Source organism: Callithrix jacchus, chromosome 21, assembly GCF_049354715.1.
Source record: "Callithrix jacchus isolate 240 chromosome 21, calJac240_pri, whole genome shotgun sequence".
NCBI classification, from domain to species: Eukaryota; Metazoa; Chordata; class Mammalia; order Primates; family Cebidae; genus Callithrix; species Callithrix jacchus.
The window spans coordinates 48,334,627-48,355,869 of NC_133522.1; the positions used below are offsets into that span (position 1 = coordinate 48,334,627).

Sequence of the window (21,243 nt, forward strand, 5' to 3'; positions counted from 1 at the left end):
GAACTGCGTTTAGACGTTCTGTTTGGTGCAGCCCACCTGTGATGTTGTTTGTTGGGGGTTGGGGGCAGGTAAGAGGTGGTGCAGATGGAATTCAGCTTCCTTGTACTTCAGCCAAGGGGAAAGAGATAGTGACCATTTCCATTTAATATAAAAAGCGCCTTTAAAAGCAAAAAGCCACGGAAAGTGTGTACTCTGGAAAGGAAGTTGTATTCCATTTCTCGATTTAAAAAAAAAATGCATGAAAACTTCTGGAGAATTGAATTGCTCACCCATCTTTGCCTGTGAAGTGAGACGCAGTTTAAAAAAAAATTGTCATGAAGCAGATTATTTAAAATATCTGTGGGGCTGCTTTGATGATGTGTAACTGCACCTCGGCCCTAAAAACACTGTTGAACCTTCCTCCTGCTCTTGCTCACTCCCTGGCCCCTTATTTGAGTCTCCGAAGGTGCCCTGGAACCTTCTAGGCAGCGCAGATCACGTGTGGGTGGGTCTGGGAGTGGAGCTTGTGAATGTTTATTTCCCTCAGCTCGTTCTGTTTCACAGTTGGCTAGGGTAGGTTTTTCAGGAGATAGGTGTAAAACTGTGTGTCTTACAGGGTTTCTTTTTTAACTGTTAGTTTCAGGGGTACATGTGCAAGTTTTACAGCTTGTAATAAAGATTTCTAATGGGTTGTTTCCTAAGTTACTATCCTTTTTATTTTTTTTAAGACAGGGTCTCGCTCTGTTGCCCAGGCTGGAGTGAGGTGGTGCGATCTCAACTCACTGCAACCTCCGCCTCCTGGGTTCAAGTGATTTTCATGCCTCAGCCACCCGAGTAGCTGGGATTACAGGTGTGCACCACCATGCCTTGCTAATTTGTGTATTTTTAGTAGAGATGGGGTTTGGCCACGCTGGTCTCGAACTCCTGGCCTCAAGTGATCTGCCTGCTTCTGCCTCCCAAAGTGCTGGGATTGCAGGCGTGAGCCACCGTGCTTGGCCTAAGTTGCTGTCTTTGACAGTGTAATGAAACTGGACATTCTGCTGCTTTTCCTCTCTGAAATGGTGAGTTCCAGGGGCACCTATAGAGTGACTTCTTTAGAAAGTATGTCTTCTTTTTATGTACTTGGACTGTGTGCCATAAACTGGGTTTAAACCAAGTGATTTGCTTCCATTCTGCTGCTCTTTCTTTCCAGGGGATGAGCAGGAGGAACAGTGGCTGGAGGGAGGAGGTGGCTTGGAGAAACAGGACAAACTGGAACCTGCCCCACTTACCCTGCTGACCCAGGCCAGCCGCCTAGCCTCATTTTTCTCCCTTGTGAAATGAACGCCCTGCCTCTTCAGGGTGGTCACGGGGCTCAAATGAGAGCATGTCAGTTGTAGTTCATGCTCCCAGAGGGCTTGACGCACTCTAAATGAGCTGCACAGGCTGGGAAGGAAGGGCCTTCTTAGTTGAGCTCTCAACATCCCCAAAGTCAAGTCACTGTCTTTGCACGTCTTAACTGCGCTCACTATGACAATTTACAGCACTTTCCATTCGCCCATTTTTCAGGGGAAAGAATCATCATTGTTTTAAAAAGAAATCAAAGAGGTTTTTCTTCCCCTCTTGATTTGTCAGTGCCTTCTGGGTTTTCGATGTTGTTGTCACAGGTTTTATCAGAGTTGGAGGCTTTTGATTATTTAGTAGATGGCAGTGGAATGTTTCCAGACGCGCTGGGCATGGAGAAGCGGCACTAGGAGGAAGACATTTGCTTCCGACCATCCATTTCCAGAGACTGCTGAACCAAACTCTTTACTCTGAAGTTGTCATCACAAAGTCATTTCCCAGAGTATATCTGGACCCAGACTGGAGCCCACCCATTTTGAGCGAAATATTGCTTAAATCTAGAGGTTTGAGCAGATTTGGTTTTGAAGTATTTGTGGCTGTTATTCAACATGAGTCTCTTGAGCACGTGGTCTGCGCTAGATTCTGGACGAGGAGGTGGAAGTAGGACATTGCCCTGCAGTCCCTGGCCTTCCTTTCTGGAATGACAATGAGGAGAATATCAGCTAGTGTTTGGTGGGCATTTACTACATACCAGGCCACTTGGCTTCCCACGGATTATCTCATTTTGCGTTTATAACAACATCAGTGCTATCACCCCACTGTTTAGCCTGGAAGGAGAGGGAGCTGAAACGTTAGGTGACCTGCCTCAGCTTACACAGCCCAGGCTCAGCCTTGGAGGCAGGAGGCATTGAAGTGGGATGAATCTACCTGTTCAGGCCCTGCGAGGACCTCCTTGGAGAAAGGTGTAGTTCTGGCTGGAGCAGGGAGAAGAGATGAGGGGCAGCTCCTGGGACAAAAGCTCAGCAGGGTTTTGAATCTTTTTGTAAAAGGTGGTATAAGGAAAATCCTTGGTGAGTGTGCGTTTTTTGGAAGCTCACTCTGGAGGGAGGCAAAAGCAAATCTGGGGAACTGATTAGTTTTGGAAGATGCAGTCACTGGGGAATGTCATGAGGCTGGATTTGGGATGGGAGACCAGTCCTGCCTGCTGTGCTGGGCTCCTTCTCAGTTCTCAGAACTCCCTCTCAGAATTCCTTCCTATATTGCCCTGCCTTCTGCCCTGACTGCATAATCAGGTGATTCTGAGGTGGCTATGACAGATGAAAAATGAAGAGGCAGATAGAGGCAAAGCTCACTCCTCCTTTGGATTCAAATGACGGAGCCACAATTGAATGATTGGTTCGATCTGCCCTCTTGTCTAGGCCCACATTTCTTTGTTACTGTGACTCAAAGGTGGCCTGGTCCATAGGAGTAGAACTGAGCCAGTCCAGTGCCCTGGCATGCCCTGGTATCTGGGCACACGGTGTGACTGCGGGGCACATCCTTGCTTTTGTGAGTGGGTTGATGTTGATCTCTAGGTACCTCCCAGATAGAGATGAGTTCCTTGGTTCCTTTTTATCCACCATCAGAACATTATCTGAAATTCGTTTCAGGGTTCTCAGAACAAACTGCCTTGAGGGCAGGTACTCCACCTCTTCCTAGTAACCCTCGTGGCGGGGGCCCCTGCTCGTATCAGACATCCAGCTTTGGTCTGGAATGCTACTGTACATCTGCGGGGTTACTTCTGCCAGTAACACTGAAGGTTGAATGTCAGGACACTGGACTGTGAATGCCTCTCCTTCTCCTTGTAGAGAGCAGAGCCCCTGCCAGGAGGAAGGGGCAAGAGCCAGCAGGACCCCTTCTTTCCATGCTTTCCAGCCTGTGGGAGTGACGGCGGCAGAGAGAGAACCTGGAGCCGGGATTCATGACCTATTTATGAAGCATCTTATTCTGGGACGAGGCTCTGTGGTCAGTGGAGACATAAATGGCTCGACTCCCTGCAGGCATTCGCTTCATCATCTCATTCTCCAGGGATCAGTGGTGAGTCCCGGCGGGCCAGGCCGTCGGCATGGGTGAGGGCCACTGTGCAGGTAGTTGTCTTGCGTCAGTTTCATTATCAAACACATGAAACTTGGATCACTGACCTCGCCCATAACTGCTGAATTGCTTGTTGGCAGCGGAAGCCGTGACCTGGAACACTGCTGAGGTGTCCTTTGTCCTTGCTGCTGGCACTGGCAGAGATTGTTAGGCTGTCACGTGGTCTCCAGTGGTTTCTGTAAGAGTCACGGTCCCTAAATGACCACTGACTACCAGCAGAATCAGCAGACGGCTGTGGTGGATAAGCACATCACTTATATATAAGTTATGTAACTGTGAGATCAGATGAGTGGCCTCGCTGGGGCAGAGCTTTCAGAGAGAAAAGGAAACGTTCTGGTGCAGCCCAGAACCGCTTTCTGTTCAGAGAGCACCTCTCCTCGCGTATTCTGAGAATCCTTCTCTTAGGCGGCCTCGTTAATTCCATTCTCCTTAGAAGGAAGCAGTTGACAAGCACAGAGTCTGAAGCTGGGCTCCCTGGCCTCTTACGTGTCCTGCTGATCTCTTCTGGAAGGGGAAACACTTTGCTTCTTCCCTCCTAGGTTCTGTTTTGGGGGACCTGGGATGGCAAAAGACAGACTAGCAAGGGAAAAGACAGATTTCCTCACTTGTGTATGAGAGGTCATAGAAAAGTATCACTCAAAGGGGCATTTAGGATTCGGGACCATGTGCCGTCTTTCACAGGGGAAGGGAGTGGAGCGGGAGGAGGGCACCTGTGGGCAAACAGCTGGCTTTTGGAAAGACGAGTGGGCCTTGAGAGAGCAGATGGGCAGCGTGTACTTTTGTGATGCTTCCTGTTTCAGTGCAGGGTGGAGGCTTCTCATCCCCAGTGAGGGAGTAGGAGTCCAGCCTCCCTGGCTGCTCCAGGGACAGGACTGATGACAGGTGGATTCTTTTCAATTCTTCTGGGGACTTCTGCTTTTCAGCAGGTCAGAGAATCCAGGAACTCAAAAGCCTTTGGCTCAAAATGATCTTGACGCCACAGTGGCCGGTTCCGGGCCCACTGGTCTCCTCCGTGCCAGCCCCCAGCAGCCCCCGGCCTTGCGCAGCTTCTCAGCCCTGCTGGTTGGTAGAGCATCTCGGGTGTCTCAGGTTTGGCTTGAAGGCATCTGCGTTTTTCAGCCAGAGTGCTGCTCTTCTCGACTCATGTTTCATGTCTGCTGTGAGTCTAGCCACAAGTGCCTGAACACAGGTTTTACGTAGTGAGTGTTTAGCTTCTTCATTTTGTAAGTTTATTTTGATATAATTTCAAACTCATGTGACTTACATCTGTAAGAATGTTCCTGTAGAACCCTGTATGTCAAAGATGAACATTCAGCCTCATCTGCTTCTCTCGCTGCCCATCCACAGTGTGTGTGTGTGTGTGTGCGCGCGCGTGCATGTGTGCACACGCACATGTGTGTAGATGTATGTTCATACACACACACACTTTTCTGAAGCACTTGCATGTAAGTTGCAGATATCATACCCTTTTGTTTCTAAATACTTCCTTGTGTATTTCCTATGAAGAAGACATTCTCTTATAAAACCACAACAAAAAGATCAAAATCAGGAAATTTCACACTGATAAGATGCAGTTATCTAATCCACGGTCCGTGTTTAAAAACCCGTCAAATGTCAGACATGTGCTGCAGCATTTTTTCTTCTGCTCAGGGGCACTTCCGGCTCACACATTGTGTAGTTATCCTGTGGGCCTCGCCTCTCACTCTAGCACATTCCTCCGCCTTTTTTTTTTTTTTTTAAATCTTTTATGACCTTGGCTTTTTTTCCTTCTTCTGAGACAATGAATGGCCTTGTTATGTTTGAAAAGTTCAAGCCACTTATTTTATAGAATGTGCCACATTTTAACTTTGTTATTTCCTCATCTACATGATTCGATTCAGAGTATATATTTCTGACAGAAATCCCACAGAAATGAGAAGCTTTCTCTTTAAAGGAGGAGGAGCCACAGACGTGGGAAGAGGGAGGGGAACTGGAATGAACTGAGTGGGGTTGGATCGGAACAGTAGGTCTCAGGATAAGCTGGTGACAGTAGATATAGAAATAGAGAAGGGTGTGTGTGTGTGTGTGTGTGTGTGTGTGTGTGTAAATGCATCCCACTGGGAGGTCCTAGGAACAGTAATAGCCCTAAAGTGTTCACACTTTGGTCCAGGATCTTGGTTTCTGCGTGGCATCTGCCATTAAAAGGAGCCAGGAGTCCTTGGAGACGTGGCCAATGCCAGGACTGTGGCAGGACAGGTAAAAATGAGCTGGGAAGTCTTGTACCAGAAGACAAGGAAGTGCTTAGAAACAACTAGATCTAGGACAATCTGAGATTCACAATAAGTGAGACTCGCCATGGATGACAGCCCATTGAATAGCATAAGACTCTGATACAACTGAATAAGAAGGAGAAATGCGAACTCTGTATAGTGGAGGGCGGCCGCCAGGCGGAGCGAGGATGTGCAGCCAGCCACCCACGCTGGGAGCCGTTACAGGGCACTCGGCACGGGCACAGAATGACCACGGATGCACTTCGTGGGGCAGCAGCTGGAGGAACTGGATATCTACATTGTCTCAAAGCAGGTTTCCTGACATTCCATATTCATTACTTAGAGGGAAACGTGGTGGTTTCATGGAGGGACGATGCGGCAGACATTACTTTAATCAGGGACCAACCTCACTGTCGCAGCCATCCTGTGCCACCTGACAGGATGATCTGAAGAGGACATGGCATCGCTTCTCTGTCGGGCTTCCTTGTTTCTGAAATGAGGATGTCAGACTAATTTCTGCCCCAAATCGTATCACTCAGTAATTCTCAAAAGTGTTTCTTTACTCCTTATTTGCATGTGATGGAGGTAGTGACAGTCAAACGCAAAGACAGATGTTCTGCGCGGATCCTCTCGCCCGAAGCGGGCTGCCTGCCGCTCACCTGAGAGCACGTGGTCTTCGAGACCATCTGTGAGGAGGCCCCGAGGGGCACCCCTGTCTGGTGCTGTCATTGCGGAAACCTGCGTTTTTGCTGGAAACGTGAGGCTTGTCATGCTGGGGGAGGCCAGGCGTGCTGTAACTGCAGGAAGCAAGTGCAACGCTGAGGAGCAGAGAGAGGCCACCATTAGTGTTGTAGTGCATTTGCTTTGCATTCATAAGTCTAAACTTAACACGAAACAGAAATGAAAGCGTTATCTTAGCCTCCTCGGGCCGCTGTCACAGGTACCGCAAGCCAAGTGTCTCCAGACAGTGGGAACTTACTCTCACATCACCGGAGGTCAGAAGTCCAAAGTCACAGCGTCAGCATGGCCACGCTTCCTCTGCAGGCTCCAGGGACGGGCCCTTCCTGGCCTTTTCCAGCTCCTGCTCCTGCGAAAGCCCTTGGCTGGTGGCTGCATCGTGCTAGCCTCTGCCTGCGTGGTCACATGGCCTCCCTTCCTGTCCATCTCTGAGTCTTCGCGTGGCCTCCTGATGTGGACGCCAGTCATTGGAATTACGGCTCACTCTAATCTGATATGCCCTCGCCTTAGCTAATCATGTCTGCGTGGCCCTATTTCCAAATAAGGTCACATTCTGAGGTTTTGGGTAGACATGAAATTTTGAGGGACAATATTCAACCCAGTACAAAATGAATAAAAGGAAACAAATATCATCCAAGACATCTGCTTTGTAAGCAATGAAGGTAACGTAGGTACAATCAGGAAATAAGAAGGGACTTAAGAAGGGCTGCGAGGCTTTCGGGGGTTGGAGCTCGTAACCTGGCTGCTGCTGCAGAGTGAAGCGTCTGCCTGCCCAGAGGCCAGGCGTGCCGGGTGACCACCAGCAAGGCAGTGGCCTGACTGTGGCTGCCACAGTGCAGCAGTGGCCGTGGGAGCTGAAGTCAGACCTTTCAACGAGGAAAGTCCAGCCTCCAGCTGCCGCCTCCCCCTTGTCCCCAAGCCCCAAGTCCTGAGTACAGAAGATGAGGAAAATGAGGGAGGAAGGACGAATTTGGAAACTAAAGAAGTAGAGTTGGCCTGACCCTGACTAAATAAATACAGGATTTTCCTCTTCAGTCTTTAGGAAATTCCAGTTTGCTGCATAAATGGACCGTTTGCCCCAATTCTACAGGACAGCTTCTCCCAGAGGGCCCGGCTATGCTGTGGCAGCGACTTCCCAAAGGGGCTTCTTCATTAAAGCATCTCCCAACACACAAGGCTGAACCGAAGGATTCCAGAGGCACGTGCTGCTCCCTGTGTGGTCCTCGGTGTTCTCAGGCCATCTCGGCATGTGCTGCCGAGCACCAGCCCGGAGCCACCCCACAGTGGGGGACAGAGGCACAGAGCACATCGCCGGGGCCTGATCACCCAAGCAGCCCTGACAATCCAGGTCCCCAGCACTCTGCAGACCTCAGCCCGACAAAGAGACACAGCCTTCCTTCTGGGCTGCCTGGCTGGAGGATGGAGAATGTGAACCCACAGCTCACAGGGCAGAGCTGCTCTTCTCAAAATCCTTCCCAGCTGGGCAACTGTGAAACTCCGATTCTCCCGGGTGAGAACACCTGTAGAACTGGTGCTGTGGATGGAGAATCCTCGGGGTACAGGAGAGCTGCTCCCTGGACTCGGCTGGGACTGACTGGGGTGGTGCTGGAGGGAACTTGGCCTGATAACTTTGTTCACCCGTTTTGAGGAGACTGAAAAAGGAAATCCTGTCCTCCAATGAGGGCTGATCAGGGTCACTCATCAGCCTTACTTGCCCTAGTCAGCTATAGCAGGTGGAGTGGAAGTGACCAGTTTGTCAATCTGTGGGCTGGACACGTGAGCACTGAGGGCCAGTGAGGCCCAGGGGCCTGCAATCTTCCTGCATCAGCAGCGAAGCTGAAAGCAGCAGTGGCCTAATGGAGAGCCTCATCCAAAGCGCCGAGACTTTCTTTCCCTGCCAGAGAGGATGGTTTTCAGAAATGTGAGGACAGAGGCCTGGGCGTCCAGAGCAAATCCCCTGTACCTGCATAGCTTTGTCCTTTGGGCTTTGGGATAAGTTGCACACTGGCTTTGTAGTTTCACCTTTTCCCCATTTGGCCCTTGCCATGGGCTTGGAGGAAGAATCGTAGAAAGGCCGTTGGAAGGTAGTTCCCTGATGAGGAAGGGAGCTCGGGGCCGTCTCTGTCTTCAGTCAGCAGGTATTCTGCCAGTTGGTGTTGTTATATCGGACCGAGCATAGAAAGTCAACACCAAGACAAAAGTCTGCCCAACTGCAGGGTTTATTGCCGGCGACCACGGAGGACTCACGTCTCTCCAACCCGTAGCCCTGTAAAGAGGGTGACAAGACCTTTTATACCCATAAAATCACCTTGGGGGTGAGGGGAGAGGATGGGGTGAGGGGCTTCAGACATTCCGAGGGCCAGTGGATTCAAATCACCTTCTGGGCGGAGATGAGGGTGAGGGGGTTCCGGATATTTCGAGGGCCAGGGGACTATTTGACATTCTGATTGTCATTCAAGGGGTTCACAGATGCTGAGATTAACATGCGTTTCATATCGTCTGGGTAGGGGTGGGATCCATAGATTTTTATTTACTTGGCACTAGGATGGAGTTATCTAGGGGTGCTTACTCTGGTAAACAAAGGCCAGCAATTCTGGCAGTTACAGATAAGAGAAGGTATGCAGATTTACCTCACTTTGCATCCTGCAAATGATCTAGCAGTGTACAGAAGCCAAGGTTAGCAGTCACTGTGAGGAGAATGGAAACAGCTTTGTTCTTTATAAAATGGCATTGTACAGGTTCTAACTCTAGCCGGCTGTGTCACAGTGTGGTTGGGTTCCTTCCCCTGAGGCACAGGCATTCCAAAGGTTGTAGTTTTGAGTCCCACGGAGCCACCGACCTTTCTTTCCCACCTGAAATATCGTCTTTTTTTTTTTTTAAGAAAAATCTAGAAATATTTATTTGCCCCCTACTTTAGCTGGTGACCAGAGAAGAAGGCAGCTCTGGGATCCTACAATTTTATGTTACTAATGGAAAGCTTCCCTCGGAGGGAATCACAACATTATAGACGTAGATGTACCACTGGGAAAAGCCATCCCTTGGCCCCGGGCCTCCCGGAAATGCTGCCTTTCTTTGTTCTGTGTAGGACACCTCCTTAGGTAATTATTGATTCAGGTTGTTGGTGGCACCATTCAAAGTCATTGGTCTTCCCAGGCCAGAAGCAGGACAGGTTCTCCAGGGTAGGGAGGTGTGCCCCAGGACGCAGAAGAGCTGCCCCTCGCCTTCCTCGCGTGTCAAGTGCTTCTTCCTCCCACCCATTCTGTTGCCCTGAAACACCTTTTTCTCCGAGGTGCTTGAGACTCTTAGGGAGGAGCTGCCTTCACCTCCTCTCCGAGGCACCTGCCTTTCTCCGCTCTCCACGCTCATGCTTCCTCTTTCGGCTGCTTTCCTCCCGGCCACACTGAGCAAGGGGCTTTGTGCCAGTGTTTCTGTCATTGGCCTGTGAGAGCCTGCCAGCGTCACTGACTTTTTCTCTTTGAGGGCCGTGAAATATTTATGTCTGCCTTGCTTGTGTGCTTCTGAAAAGTTGCATAGAAACCAAAGAGCCAAAAATAAACATGATGGTTATGCGCAGGATAGCACACCACACAGGACACTCGTGTGCTTTTCTGTGAACCGAGCGTTTCATCGCCCTCATTCTGCTTTGTAAGTTCAAGTGTACATCTCGAGTCCCAGCCTTCTCTCTGGTTATAGCTTTTTTTAAATAAATGAATGTTTTTGATATCGTGACATAATAATAAGAAACACACATTTGGTCTCGGCCCTGCTTCCCAGCACACAGCTCCTACGACCTTGGGTGCTGAGTGTCTTTTTGTGTGCTAATGAGGTGACTGTGGCTGGGGCTCCTGGACAGCCTCCTGGGGGACTGGTTGCCAGGGCAGCCGACCACGTGATTAGAGGTTGGAACTGCACCCGAGGACCTCTGGGGAGTGGAGGGAGCTGGAAGGGGTGGAGTTGATCACCAGTGGCCGGTGCTGTGCTCCATCCTGCCTGTGTGCTGAGGCCTCCACAGACTCCCTAAAGGACAGTGTTTGGGGGGCTGGCGGGCTGCCCAACATGGGGAGGTTCTGGGAGGGTGGAGCCCTGGGGAGGGCACAGAAGCTCCGAGCCCCTGCCCCGTCCCTCGCCCTGTGCATCTCTTCATCTGTACCCTTTCTAATGCCCTTTATAATAACCAGTAAATGTGTCTCCCTCCCTGAGTTCTGTGAGCTGCTCTGGCAAATTAATCAAACCTGAGGAGGGGTTCTTGGGAACCACATGGAGAGCCAGTTGGTTGGAAGAGCAGGCCACAGCCTGGGGTTTGGCCTGGGTCTTGTCACTGGCATGTGAAGCGGGGCAGCCTCGGACTGAGCCCCGCCCTGTGGGGTCTGATTTTGGCTCCTGGAAGACAGTGTCAGAACTGAATTGATTGGACTGAGCCCCGCCCTGTGGGGTCTGATTTTGGCTCCTGGAAGACAGTGTCAGAATTGCATTGATTGGACTGAGCCCCGCCCTGTGGGGTCTGATTTTGGCTCCTGAAGACAGTGTCAGAATTGCATTGATTGGACTGAGCCCCGCCCTATGGGGTCTGATTTTGGCTCCTGAAGACAGTGTCAGAATTGCATTGATTGGACTGAGCCCCGCCCTGTGGGGTCTGATTTTGGCTCCTGAAGACAGTGTCAGAATTGCATTGATTGGACTGAGCCCCGCCCTATGGGGTCTGATTTTGGCTCCTGAAGACAGTGTCAGAATTGCATTGATTGGACTGAGCCCCGCCCTGTGGGGACTGATTTTGGCTCCTGAAGACAGTGTCAGAATTGCATTGATTGGACTGAGCCCCGCCCTGTGGGGTCTGATTTTGGCTCCTGGAAGACAGTGTCAGAATTGCATTGATTGGACTGAGCCCCGCCCTGTGGGGTCTGATTTTGGCTCCTGGAAGACAGTGTCATGTCAGACTTGAATTCACTTAGAGGACACCTAGTGTCAGCTGGAGACTTGCTCGGTGTATGGGGAATACCGTCCACATCTGGTGTTGGAAGTGTGGAATGTGTGTTGTGCATGAGGAGAGGAAAAGCAGTTCGGTTTTTCTTGTCTCTTACAGTGTTTAGTTTCCATTTGGACAAAGCAAACGTGGCAATACTTTTTAATGCTCCAATATTATAGTGATATAAGTAGTACTGATGTTGCTGTAGAACTGAACGAATAATAGACCGCGTAAGGAGATTCCAGAGCAGTGTTTATGTCTTCGGAACGTAACTTCTGTTAATGTTGTCCTCTCTCGCTGTTTTGTGTTTCAGGTACAGAGCCTTCATTTTTATTTTGACGTTTCTGCTGTATGCAAGTTTTCACTTATCTCGAAAGCCTATCAGCATCGTGAAGGTAAGCGGCCATGAGCAGCACTGCCGGCCACCCGCAAGGAGCTCCCCACTCGAAGAGCTGTGGGGCAGCGGGTGGGGATGGCAGCGGATACGCGGGGAAACAGTTCATTCAGAAACAAGTTATTCTGCTCCTTTGATTTTCCAGTTTCCCTTTTCTAAAATTAAAGTTTTCAAAATGTTTCGGGATCTGTACTTTCAGTGGTGGTCGACTTTTGGTTGGATTAGTTGACAGTTCCAGAATTTGGACGTTTAGCTGCATATTTATTTTGTCTTGTGTGACTTTTCCTTCCAAATATACCCCGTCTTAAATGGTTCCCCAAATTCCAGCTCTTTGTGGGATCTGAGCCTGGGTCTGGCTGCGGAGGTGGCTTGTCATTGTTGTTGGAACGCCGCGTTTCTGTTTGAGTGATGGGTGGGCAGGAAGTCGTCAGCAGGTGTCCCGCTAGACTTTGAGGAAAGAAGATTGAAGTAGACAAGCCTACATAATAACCACTTATAACCTGGAGAAAAGCAACCCTCACTGGAATTACGCCACTCTGCCTATAGACCGTCAGGGGCCTGAGAGGCTTTTGAGTCTCTATCATAGAAGGGACAAGGAAATCATCTGCTGCCAGGGACAGCTCATTCACAGCCTGATGGCCCCTCGCTCACTCTCTAGTAGTTGGCAGGGACCCAGATCCAGGACTGCAAATCTGTGAGCTTTGGGGCCGTGCTTCCTCCGCTCCTGCAGTGGCTGAGCCCTGGGTGGCTGTGCTCTGCAGGGTCTGCAGAGGCAACCCAGGCTGGTTCTTTCATGACAGGCCTAGGCCCCCCACTCTCCAGCAGCTTCCAGGGGATGTTAAACATTCATTTACTCGAAAGATTCTAAAATTCCCCCTTGGCCTATGGTAAGCAAGAAACTTCCGTGCCTTTCAAGTTGTTGACTGCGGAAAGCGTTTGTCGACCTTAAGAAATGTGGTTTTTAAGAGAGAAGAACAGGAAAAGAGGTGGCGGGCCTTAAGGAACGCTCGTCCACTTGGCAAGAGACGCTAACATCAGTACCGATAACCAGCCACTGTCAGTTGGTGCCCATAACCAGCCATTATCAATCTGATACTACTAGTTCTCGTCTTCCTCGTTAGAAAAATACAGACAGCTCAAGAAAATGTCACACGACAGCAACAGAAGTAACTATTGAGGAGACTTGGTGAGCGCTTTGGAGTCGAAGGACCTGGTGTAGTTGGGGAGCCTGTGTGGGGGTTTGGGATTGACCTGGAAAGGTTGGGTTTGGATCGCAGGTGAAGAAAACGGGCTTCGCAGGTGGGGAAAACGCCTTGAATACCACTACATGCAGGGATCGGTGTCCCAAGGAAGCCTCCACCTGATGGGCTGGGCGGGGGCTGTTGGGGTAGATGTAAGGCAGGCTGGCTCTTGAGGACTCTGTCAGGCCACCGATTTTGGGGTCTACCTGATGACAATGAGGGCCCCTGTTAGGAGCAAGTGGAAGCCCTGTCCCCATCCCCTCCCGGCTTCCCTGGTGGTCCATCTCAAAGCCCGCACCCCGACTCTTGTGCGTGGTGGTGCCCAGGCCACTCAGGGCTTAGGGCTTCTGAGTAGGCAACGTCAGGGTCAGCTGAGTTCAGTGTCATAAGCAACAGTTAACTGACTGCTGCTTACAGAGCCCCAGGGTATGACAAAGCGCCACATACATTACCCTGTGAGTGTCCCTGTGAGGAAAGTGAGGCTCAGGGCTTCATTCCCCCAGCAGGGCTGCTGCGCACTCAGGGGATTTCCCTGTGGACCGGCTGCCTGCAAGACCCGGCTCTTCCTCTCTGTGCCTCAGGGTCTGTCTGGGTTTAATGACCTGAGTACAGCCCCATCTTCACACCCAGAGCCTCCTAAAGGCACACATTTCCCAACCTGGCAGCTGCGATGTGCCTGGGCATGGATCGGCTTGACGCTGAACCCCGAGGGGTTCGTTACCTTTTAAGATAGGTCGGAACGTCACGCCACCTCGAACCTAAACTTTATAGTGCCTTGTGAGGCGCCCACGTGCTTGAGCTCATGATACAAGGAGCATCAAGGAAAATGCAGGTAGTCGTGATGCTGTTGACCCACGCAACACTTGAGTGATTATTTATAGCCCGCATTTCCTAGAACATTGTAAGCAAAACAAAAGCAAAATGTATTTGCTTACTTGAAATGGAACCAGGGGCTGTGAATTAGCAGGTGATTCTCATTCTGTCGTGCCATTCATAGAATGACATGGCGCAGCAGTTCAGACTTGAGCGAGTCTGGAGTGTTTACACTCACCTTCAATCACTGCGGATTCATTGTGTTTTTTCCGATGATGGAATTGCTAAAACCAGGACTGAGGGTGGTGTGTTATAAGCACAACCCCGTCCCTTCTGCCTGCTGCTCCGACTGCGGCCTGCCTCGGGACTCAAGGCGAGCATCTGCCCGGGCTGGTGGTGGGGGTGGGGGGAGGTCTCACCCTGCAGCAGAGATCTTAGTGGGAGCTCTTTTCCCCTGGATAGGCCAGGGCAGAAACCTGAAAGCAGAGGCTTCTCAGAGCAGCTTAAACTGCAGGGGTCTCTGGAGCCAGGGGGATGGCAGCATTGATTTGAATGTAAGTGTGCCCACCCCTCTCTGGACACACAGGACTTAAAAGGACAAAACTGGCCAAGCGCAGTGGCTCACACCTGTAATCCCAGCACTTTGGGAGGCCGAGGTGGATGGATCACCTGAGGTCAGGAATTTGAGACCAACCTGGTCAACATAGTGAATGAAACCTTGTCTCTACTAAAAATACAAAACATTTACCCGAGTGAGGTGGTTGGCGCCTATAATCCCAGCTACTTGGGCTGCTGAGGCAGGAGAATCACTTGAACCCTGGAGGTGGAGGTTACAGTGAGCCAGGAGCTGGGATTGCACCATTGACTCCAGCCTGGGCAACAAGAGCGAAACTCCCAGCTCTAAAATAAAATGAAATAAAAACAAATGGATTAAAGATATGAATGTAGAAATCAAAAAGTAAAAATCCAAGAAGAAAATTAGGTTTTTCGTAGGAGTGAGTGTGAAGTTAGGAAACTCACAGGAACCGTGGGCGAGGGGGACGAGGTGGTTCACAGGCACGGAGTGCGGATTGCCGAGAAATGTGGGAATGCTGTTCAAGTCTGCCCGTACTCCAGATGCAAATTAGGGCAACGCTGCGTTCATTGGCTGGCGCAGCATTGCCCAGAGCAGTAAGCCCGCTCACTGGGTCATGGGGGAGAGGACTTTTCGTGTGTCCTTGATGGGATGTCATGTATAAGCACCTTTTGGTGACACCCAGTGAAATGAAAAATACAGCCTTCAGACATGCTTCTGGGAATTTAACCCTAAAAATAAAAGCACCTTACCTAGAAATATCCTTATAGGCATCTTTATGGCAGCTTTGTTTGTAGTGACCAAAAAAAGGAAAAAGAAAAAAGTGGTGCTGGTTATCAAGGGAACCTAATAAGTAGGTAAAAGTTGGAATAAATTATGACAAGTCCATATTACGAAATGTGCAGCTACCTAAAGGAATTTATTACAGGCAAACCAGTTGACTCAGAAACATTTCCAGGAAGTATTTTGAGTAAGAAGTTGGCATGTGCATAGGGATGTAGAGAATGATTCCATTTTTGAGAAGTAAACAGTGACCAAAAAGCTCCTCCATCTATTTCTGTGTCCTGCGTGAGTGGAGCGTTTGTGTGCCTGTGCCCGAGTGTGTCTAATGCATTTCACGTGGCATCTGTGACTCATCGAGGGAGCCTGGCTTCGGGCAGGTGCTGTCGTCCGTGGGAGAGAGCCTGTCTGGTCGCTCCTACTTTTGGTACCAAAACTTTCATTACTCTACCAGGACTTAGATAATGCTTTGGAGAATTCTTGTAGCCTAATGAAAGGAATGTGAAGGACTAGTTAGAATCCACGCATCCACACAGCCTAATAACGGGCCACGGAAGGTTGACTAGACAGATCATCAAATGCAGATGATGTATACACATACACACACACACACACACACACTCACAGATACACACAGACACACACAAATACACACACAGACACACACACAGATACATACAGACACACACACTCACAGATACACACACACACAGATACACAGACACTCACAGATACACACACAGATACACACAGACACACACACACTCACACTCACAGATACACACACAAATACACAGACACACACACAGATACACACACACAGACACACTCACAGATACACACACACACACACACACACACACTGTGTTGGCTGAAGGTGGGGTGAAGCTGACCTAACCGCACTGTCCTCTAGGGGGATTCAGTGAGACCCAGATCCCCTGCTCTTGTCCTGTCCTCTCCTTGTTGCCTCTCAGTGGCTCTGCACCCTCTAGATCACCTGATAATCTCCTGGTAGGTAGAGGTCCTGTACCTCCTGCAGAGAATGTGGCCCATGGCTGTAGCCTTAGGCAACAGTATGGCTGAGAAACCAGGAGGGGAATGAGTGGTTTCTCTCTGCACAGTGGCTCAGGTTCAGCTTTGAAAGAATGGAGTCTTCGTGGAATGCAGGCTAACACAGCAAATGTTTGTGCCTAAATGACCGCATGGGTCTGTGCAGGTGTAGAATGAGGCGCTCCAGTCTTTTCTAGTGCCATCTTCTAAAAGGAATTCCCGAAGCAGCTGCCTGCTGCTCCCTGGATGGGATTTCCTCTTGCTGCCAGTGGGAGGGGTGGGAAGCAGGCTAGATATGGCCAGGGAGTCTATAGACAGAAGACACTGCCAGCTCCCAGCCCCGCCACCTTCCCCGTGCACCCCAAGCTGCTGTGACTCCTGGCAGTTTCCTTCGGTCCTCCAGATGATTGGCCCTTTCTTCTCCCACCCCCACCCTCCCCCTGCAATGGCATCTGCTGTTTGTTTTTGTTGCTGTTCTGCCGTGTTTCGCATGGATGCTGTGGCAGCCACGACACCCACGTGTTCACAGGGCCCACTCAGCCTCCCTGCCTCCCATATCATAAGCGTAGAGTTCAGTTGCCAGGGAGCCTTTGGCCTGATCAGTTTTTAATACCTGCCTGAGGTCGCAGGTTGATTGGCTTTGTATGTAGCTTGTTGAAAGGCACTTGGGTGAAGAAAGCTGCTTTTAAGAAAGCAGATGTTTCCCAGAGGACTTGGCCCCCTCCCCAAGTATTTGGGGATGGCGTGGCTGTGCAGAGATGAGGGTGCTGCCCTGAAGCCGCTTGGCAGTAATCTGTTCTCCTGGCGAGGGGGTTGCTTATCAGTTCATCTGAGCCTCATGAAGTCTGCCTTGTCCCTCGAATGCCAGGTTTGGGGGATAAAAGTTGTAGAAATATTCAGCTATAGCCATGTTGCTGAAAGCCTGTGGTTATGTAAATATCCTCAGAACCCTTTGTGCTGGAGTCATATGAAACCTCAATTGCTTTGGCGGCAGCCTTCCAAAACGGCTGCCGGGTGCGAATGGAGATGACCTTTCAACATCAAAGAGAAGGGCTGGGGAGGTGCCCAGATTCACAGCAGCCGTTTCCTGGGCTCCTCCGGGGGGTGGAAGGCCAGAGAGGGCACTCCATTTATGGTCCAGCTTTCTTTTTTTTTTAAAGAAGGAAAGAAAAAAAATGAGTAAAGGAGAGAAAGAAAGAGGAAGAGAGAGAGGGAGGGTGAACAGAAATATTGCTTTATTCTGCAAAAAAAATGGGTATTAATAATGGCCAATCGATGTTTCATTTAAACCTATGAGTAGGTGTGATGTGGTATTGACAAGAATGTATATTTTGTGTATTTGAAGTGGAGAGCTCTATAAATATTTATTAAGTTTACTTGTTCCAGATCTGAGTTCGAGTCCTTGATATCCTTATTAGTTTTCTGTCTCATTGAATCTAAGTCTCTATGTATCTGGGTGTTAGGATCGTTAGCTCTTGTTGTTGCATTGATCCTTTTACCACTGTATCTTTGTTGCTTTAAAATCTATTTTATCCGATACGAGAATTGCAACTCCTGCTTTTTATTTATTTATTTATTTATTTATTTATTTATTTATTTTTGCTCTCCATTTGGTTGGTAAATCTTTCTCCATCCCTTTGTTTTGAGTCTTTGTGTATCCTTGCCTGTGAAACAGGTCTGGATGTAACATGCCGTTGGGTTTTGGCTGTGTCTTTTGATTGGGGGATTTAGTCGATTTAAATTTAGGGTTACTGCCATTTGATGTTAACTGGCTATTTTATCCATTCGTTGGTGTAAATTCTTCTTTATGTTGGTGCTCTTTACTTTTTGGTGTATTTTTAGAAAGGCTAATACTGGTTGTTTCTTTCTATGTGTAATGCTTCTTTCAGAAGCTCTTGTAAAGCAGGCCTGGTGGTAATAAAATCTCTGAGTACTTGCTTGTTCATAAAAGATTTTATTTTTCCTTCAGTTGTGAAGCTTAGTTTGGCTGGATATGAAATTCTGGGCTGAAGATTCTGTTCTTTGAGGATGTTGAATATTGGCCCCCACTCTCTTCTGGCTTGTAGGGTTTCTGCTGAGAGAGCTGCTGTAAGTCTGATAGGCTTCCCTTTGTGGGTAACCTGACCTTTCTCTCTGGCTGCCCTTTGTATTTTCTCCTTCGTTTCAACCCTGGTGAATCTAATGATTATGTGCCTTGGGGTTGCTCTTCTTGAGGAATATCTTTGTGGTGTTCTCTATATTACCTTGGGTTGAATATTGTCCTGCTTTGCTAGTTTAGGAAAATTTTCCTGAATAATATCCTGAAGGGTATTTTCCAGCTTGGATTCATTCTCTCCATCGCATTCAGGTACACCTATCAAACGTAAATTTGGTCTTTTCACATAGTCCCACATTTCTTGGAGACTTTGCTCATTCCTTTTTATCCTTTTTTCTCTAATCTTGTCTTCTTGTTTTATTTCATTAAGTTGGACCTTGGCCTCTGTTATCCTTTCTTCTGCTTGAACAATTCGAGTGTTTAAACCTGTGCATACTTCTCAGAGTTCCTGTATTGTATTCTTCAGTTGCATTAATTCACTCATACTCCTCTCTAAGTTGTCTATTCTCAATAGGATTTCGTCAAACCTTTTTCAAAATTCTTAGTTTCTTTACGTTGGGCTACAACGTGTTCTTTTAACTCACAGAAGTTTCTTATTATCCATTCCCTGAAGAGTGATTCTGTTATTGGTATGCGCTCGTTCTCTGTCAAGCCTTGTTCCATTGTTGATGTGGAACTGTGATCATCTTTAGAGGGAGAGGTGTTCTGATTTTGAGTATTCTCAGCCTTTTTACGCTGGTTTCTTCCCATCATTGTAAATTTATCCTCCTGTCGCCTTTGAAATGACCAACTTTCAGATTAGGTCTCTTGGGTGGACGTCCAAGTTGTTAGTTCCCAGGGCCAGAATGGCAGCGTTAAGACTGATGGTGCTTTTCTGCCCAGGATTCTCCTGTCTGGCTTCCTTTTTGTGTCCGTAATGGGCGACTCTGCCTTCCCCGGGCTCCAAACCTCAGTCAGAAGGGGAGCTGGCCCTGTTTACTCTGCTCCGAGAGCTGCCGCGCCGAGGTGCCGGTGAAACCGCTGCGCTGGCCACAAGAGTCGCGCTGGCGACCCGTGGGGGTCCTCCACTGGGGATCTTCTGCTCCGTGAGCGACCAGACTTTGTCTGAAAGTATGGCGTCCTCTTGTTCTCTGCGCTTTGACTGAGAGCTGCAATCCCGAGCTGTTATCGATCGGCCATCTTGCATAGTTCTCCCTATGGTCCAGCTTTACAGCAACCCTAGGACACAGGCCTTGTCATGCCAACTCAATAACTGATAGCCAGGGAGTGTAAATGATGTCACCAAGGTCAGAAGCCACGGAGAGGCACCAAGATCTCAATGCAGGCCTGTTTGCAGCCGAAGCCTGTGTCTCTAACCAGGATGTGGGGCCCCCCACTCATTATATAAGAAAACTAGAAAACCTTTTCTGCTTATTTATGAACAAAACGGAGCATTTCTACTCAGCTATGTTGTCCACAGGTGGTTCCTCCCCAGAAATATTAAATCACAAAGGATATAAAAATTCTGTTTTAAGCAGTGGCCTGCAGAATTTCTTTTTCCTTTCTTCTGTGCAAGGTTAAGGTTAGAAACTTCACTTCATCCCTGCACATGATTCTCCCTCAGCAGAGGAGTCTCCTATGTTCCTGCCCTGTCTGTGGCTTTCTTCACTGAGAGGTGAATTGAAACAGCGACACGTAGGCCCTTTGGGTATGGCCAAATTGGTTCCGTGAGAGGCAGCAGGGAAAGGTGAGCAGAAGCTCCTGACTTCTGAAGGTGCCAAGGAGAAGTGTCCAACAAGGCAGCAGGTCAATGGGGAAAGGCCAAGGATGCCAGCTTGATACAGAGAGGAAGGGCTGCAGACACCTGCCCTGGTTCTCACAGTCACACTCACAACCTGTCATGGTGGAGAATTTAAAACACAAGCAGGAGCCGCCAGGGGCCCCTGAGCAGTTGGGGAGCAAATGAAAGTACTCGCTTCTTGAGATGCCAGGAGGCCAGCGTGGCACCTCCAGGGAGGACCAGCTCTGCCGAGGGAGCTGCCAGGCAGATGATGACCACATTGTAAAGTAGAGCCCTTGGCTAGTTTTTTTGGGCCAGTGTTTAAATACAGCAGAATAGCCCAGTGATGATGACAGAGCCATGTGACTGTGGGGCAGCTGTGTCCCATGTGCCATGCCAGGACTCAGTGACGTGGCCACGTGCTGCCAGCTATAAATCAAGGTGTCCAGCCCTGAGTCAAAATCCCTGGCCTTTTGAAGGTGGCCAGCCTTATTGGCCACTCCCTCTTGCAGAGGGGGACAGGACTTCTGGCCGCTGCCTGCCTGGTGACTGGGGTGGCAACCTGCCCAGCGTTCTGTGCCCTGAGCTGGAGCCAGCTTTGTGCACTGCCCTCCAGACCCCTGGCCTCTCTCAGGTTCCAGCTCACAAGGATGTCCCTCTGTTCTCATAGGTACTGAATTGTTGGACACTCGATCCCCCTAAGGGATACCCCTCTGACCACAAGAACCTCACTTTCCACATCACTCACATTTGATGGGACAGCTCCTCTGAGCCTTGAGTAGTGCAGAATGATGACTACAGAGACCCCCGAGAAGAGAGGCATGGGAATGACAGAGGCCACCCGGGAGGGGACGCACAGTCACAGAGCACGTTCTCTCTTCCTCAGTTTCCCCCACAACAAGATGGTCCCCCACACCATGTGGGCTGTCCTGGAAGTGTTGTTCCTCTTCCCAAGGAATGCGCTGGGGAAGAGCCCACTCAGGCCCCTCTGCCTCCAGACAGAGTAGCTCTCCTCTCTGCCCAGGGTTTGTTTCACAAGGGCCATCCTAAGCTCTGTGTGAATGGCCTGGTGTTCAGCACCACAGGTCCCAGTGGCTTCTGTAACTGGGCAGCAGCCCTGTCTGCGGAGGGGGAGACTGAGGCAGGGCAGCA

The 21,243-nt window shown here is 49.5% G+C and overlaps 1 protein-coding gene across 20 annotated transcripts in view; it reads left to right on the plus strand.

Moving 5' to 3' along the window:
- The window catches only part of SLC37A1 (solute carrier family 37 member 1), a 91,477-nt gene that overhangs the window by 12,422 nt on the left and 57,812 nt on the right, over positions 1-21,243 (plus strand). For 10 of the 20 annotated variants that reach the window (XM_078358788.1, XM_078358790.1, XM_054248909.2 and 7 more), the window contains 2 exons: positions 3,150-3,378; positions 11,699-11,780. In XM_078358788.1, coding sequence (XP_078214914.1) covers positions 3,323-3,378; positions 11,699-11,780 — 138 coding nt within the window. In that variant the 5' untranslated portion in view covers positions 3,150-3,322. Of the gene's footprint in view, positions 1-539; positions 1,041-3,149; positions 3,379-11,698; positions 11,781-21,243 lie in introns of those variants that run through there. The other 10 variants (XM_054248918.2, XM_078358784.1, XM_054248917.2 and 7 more) reach the window with 3 other exon arrangements.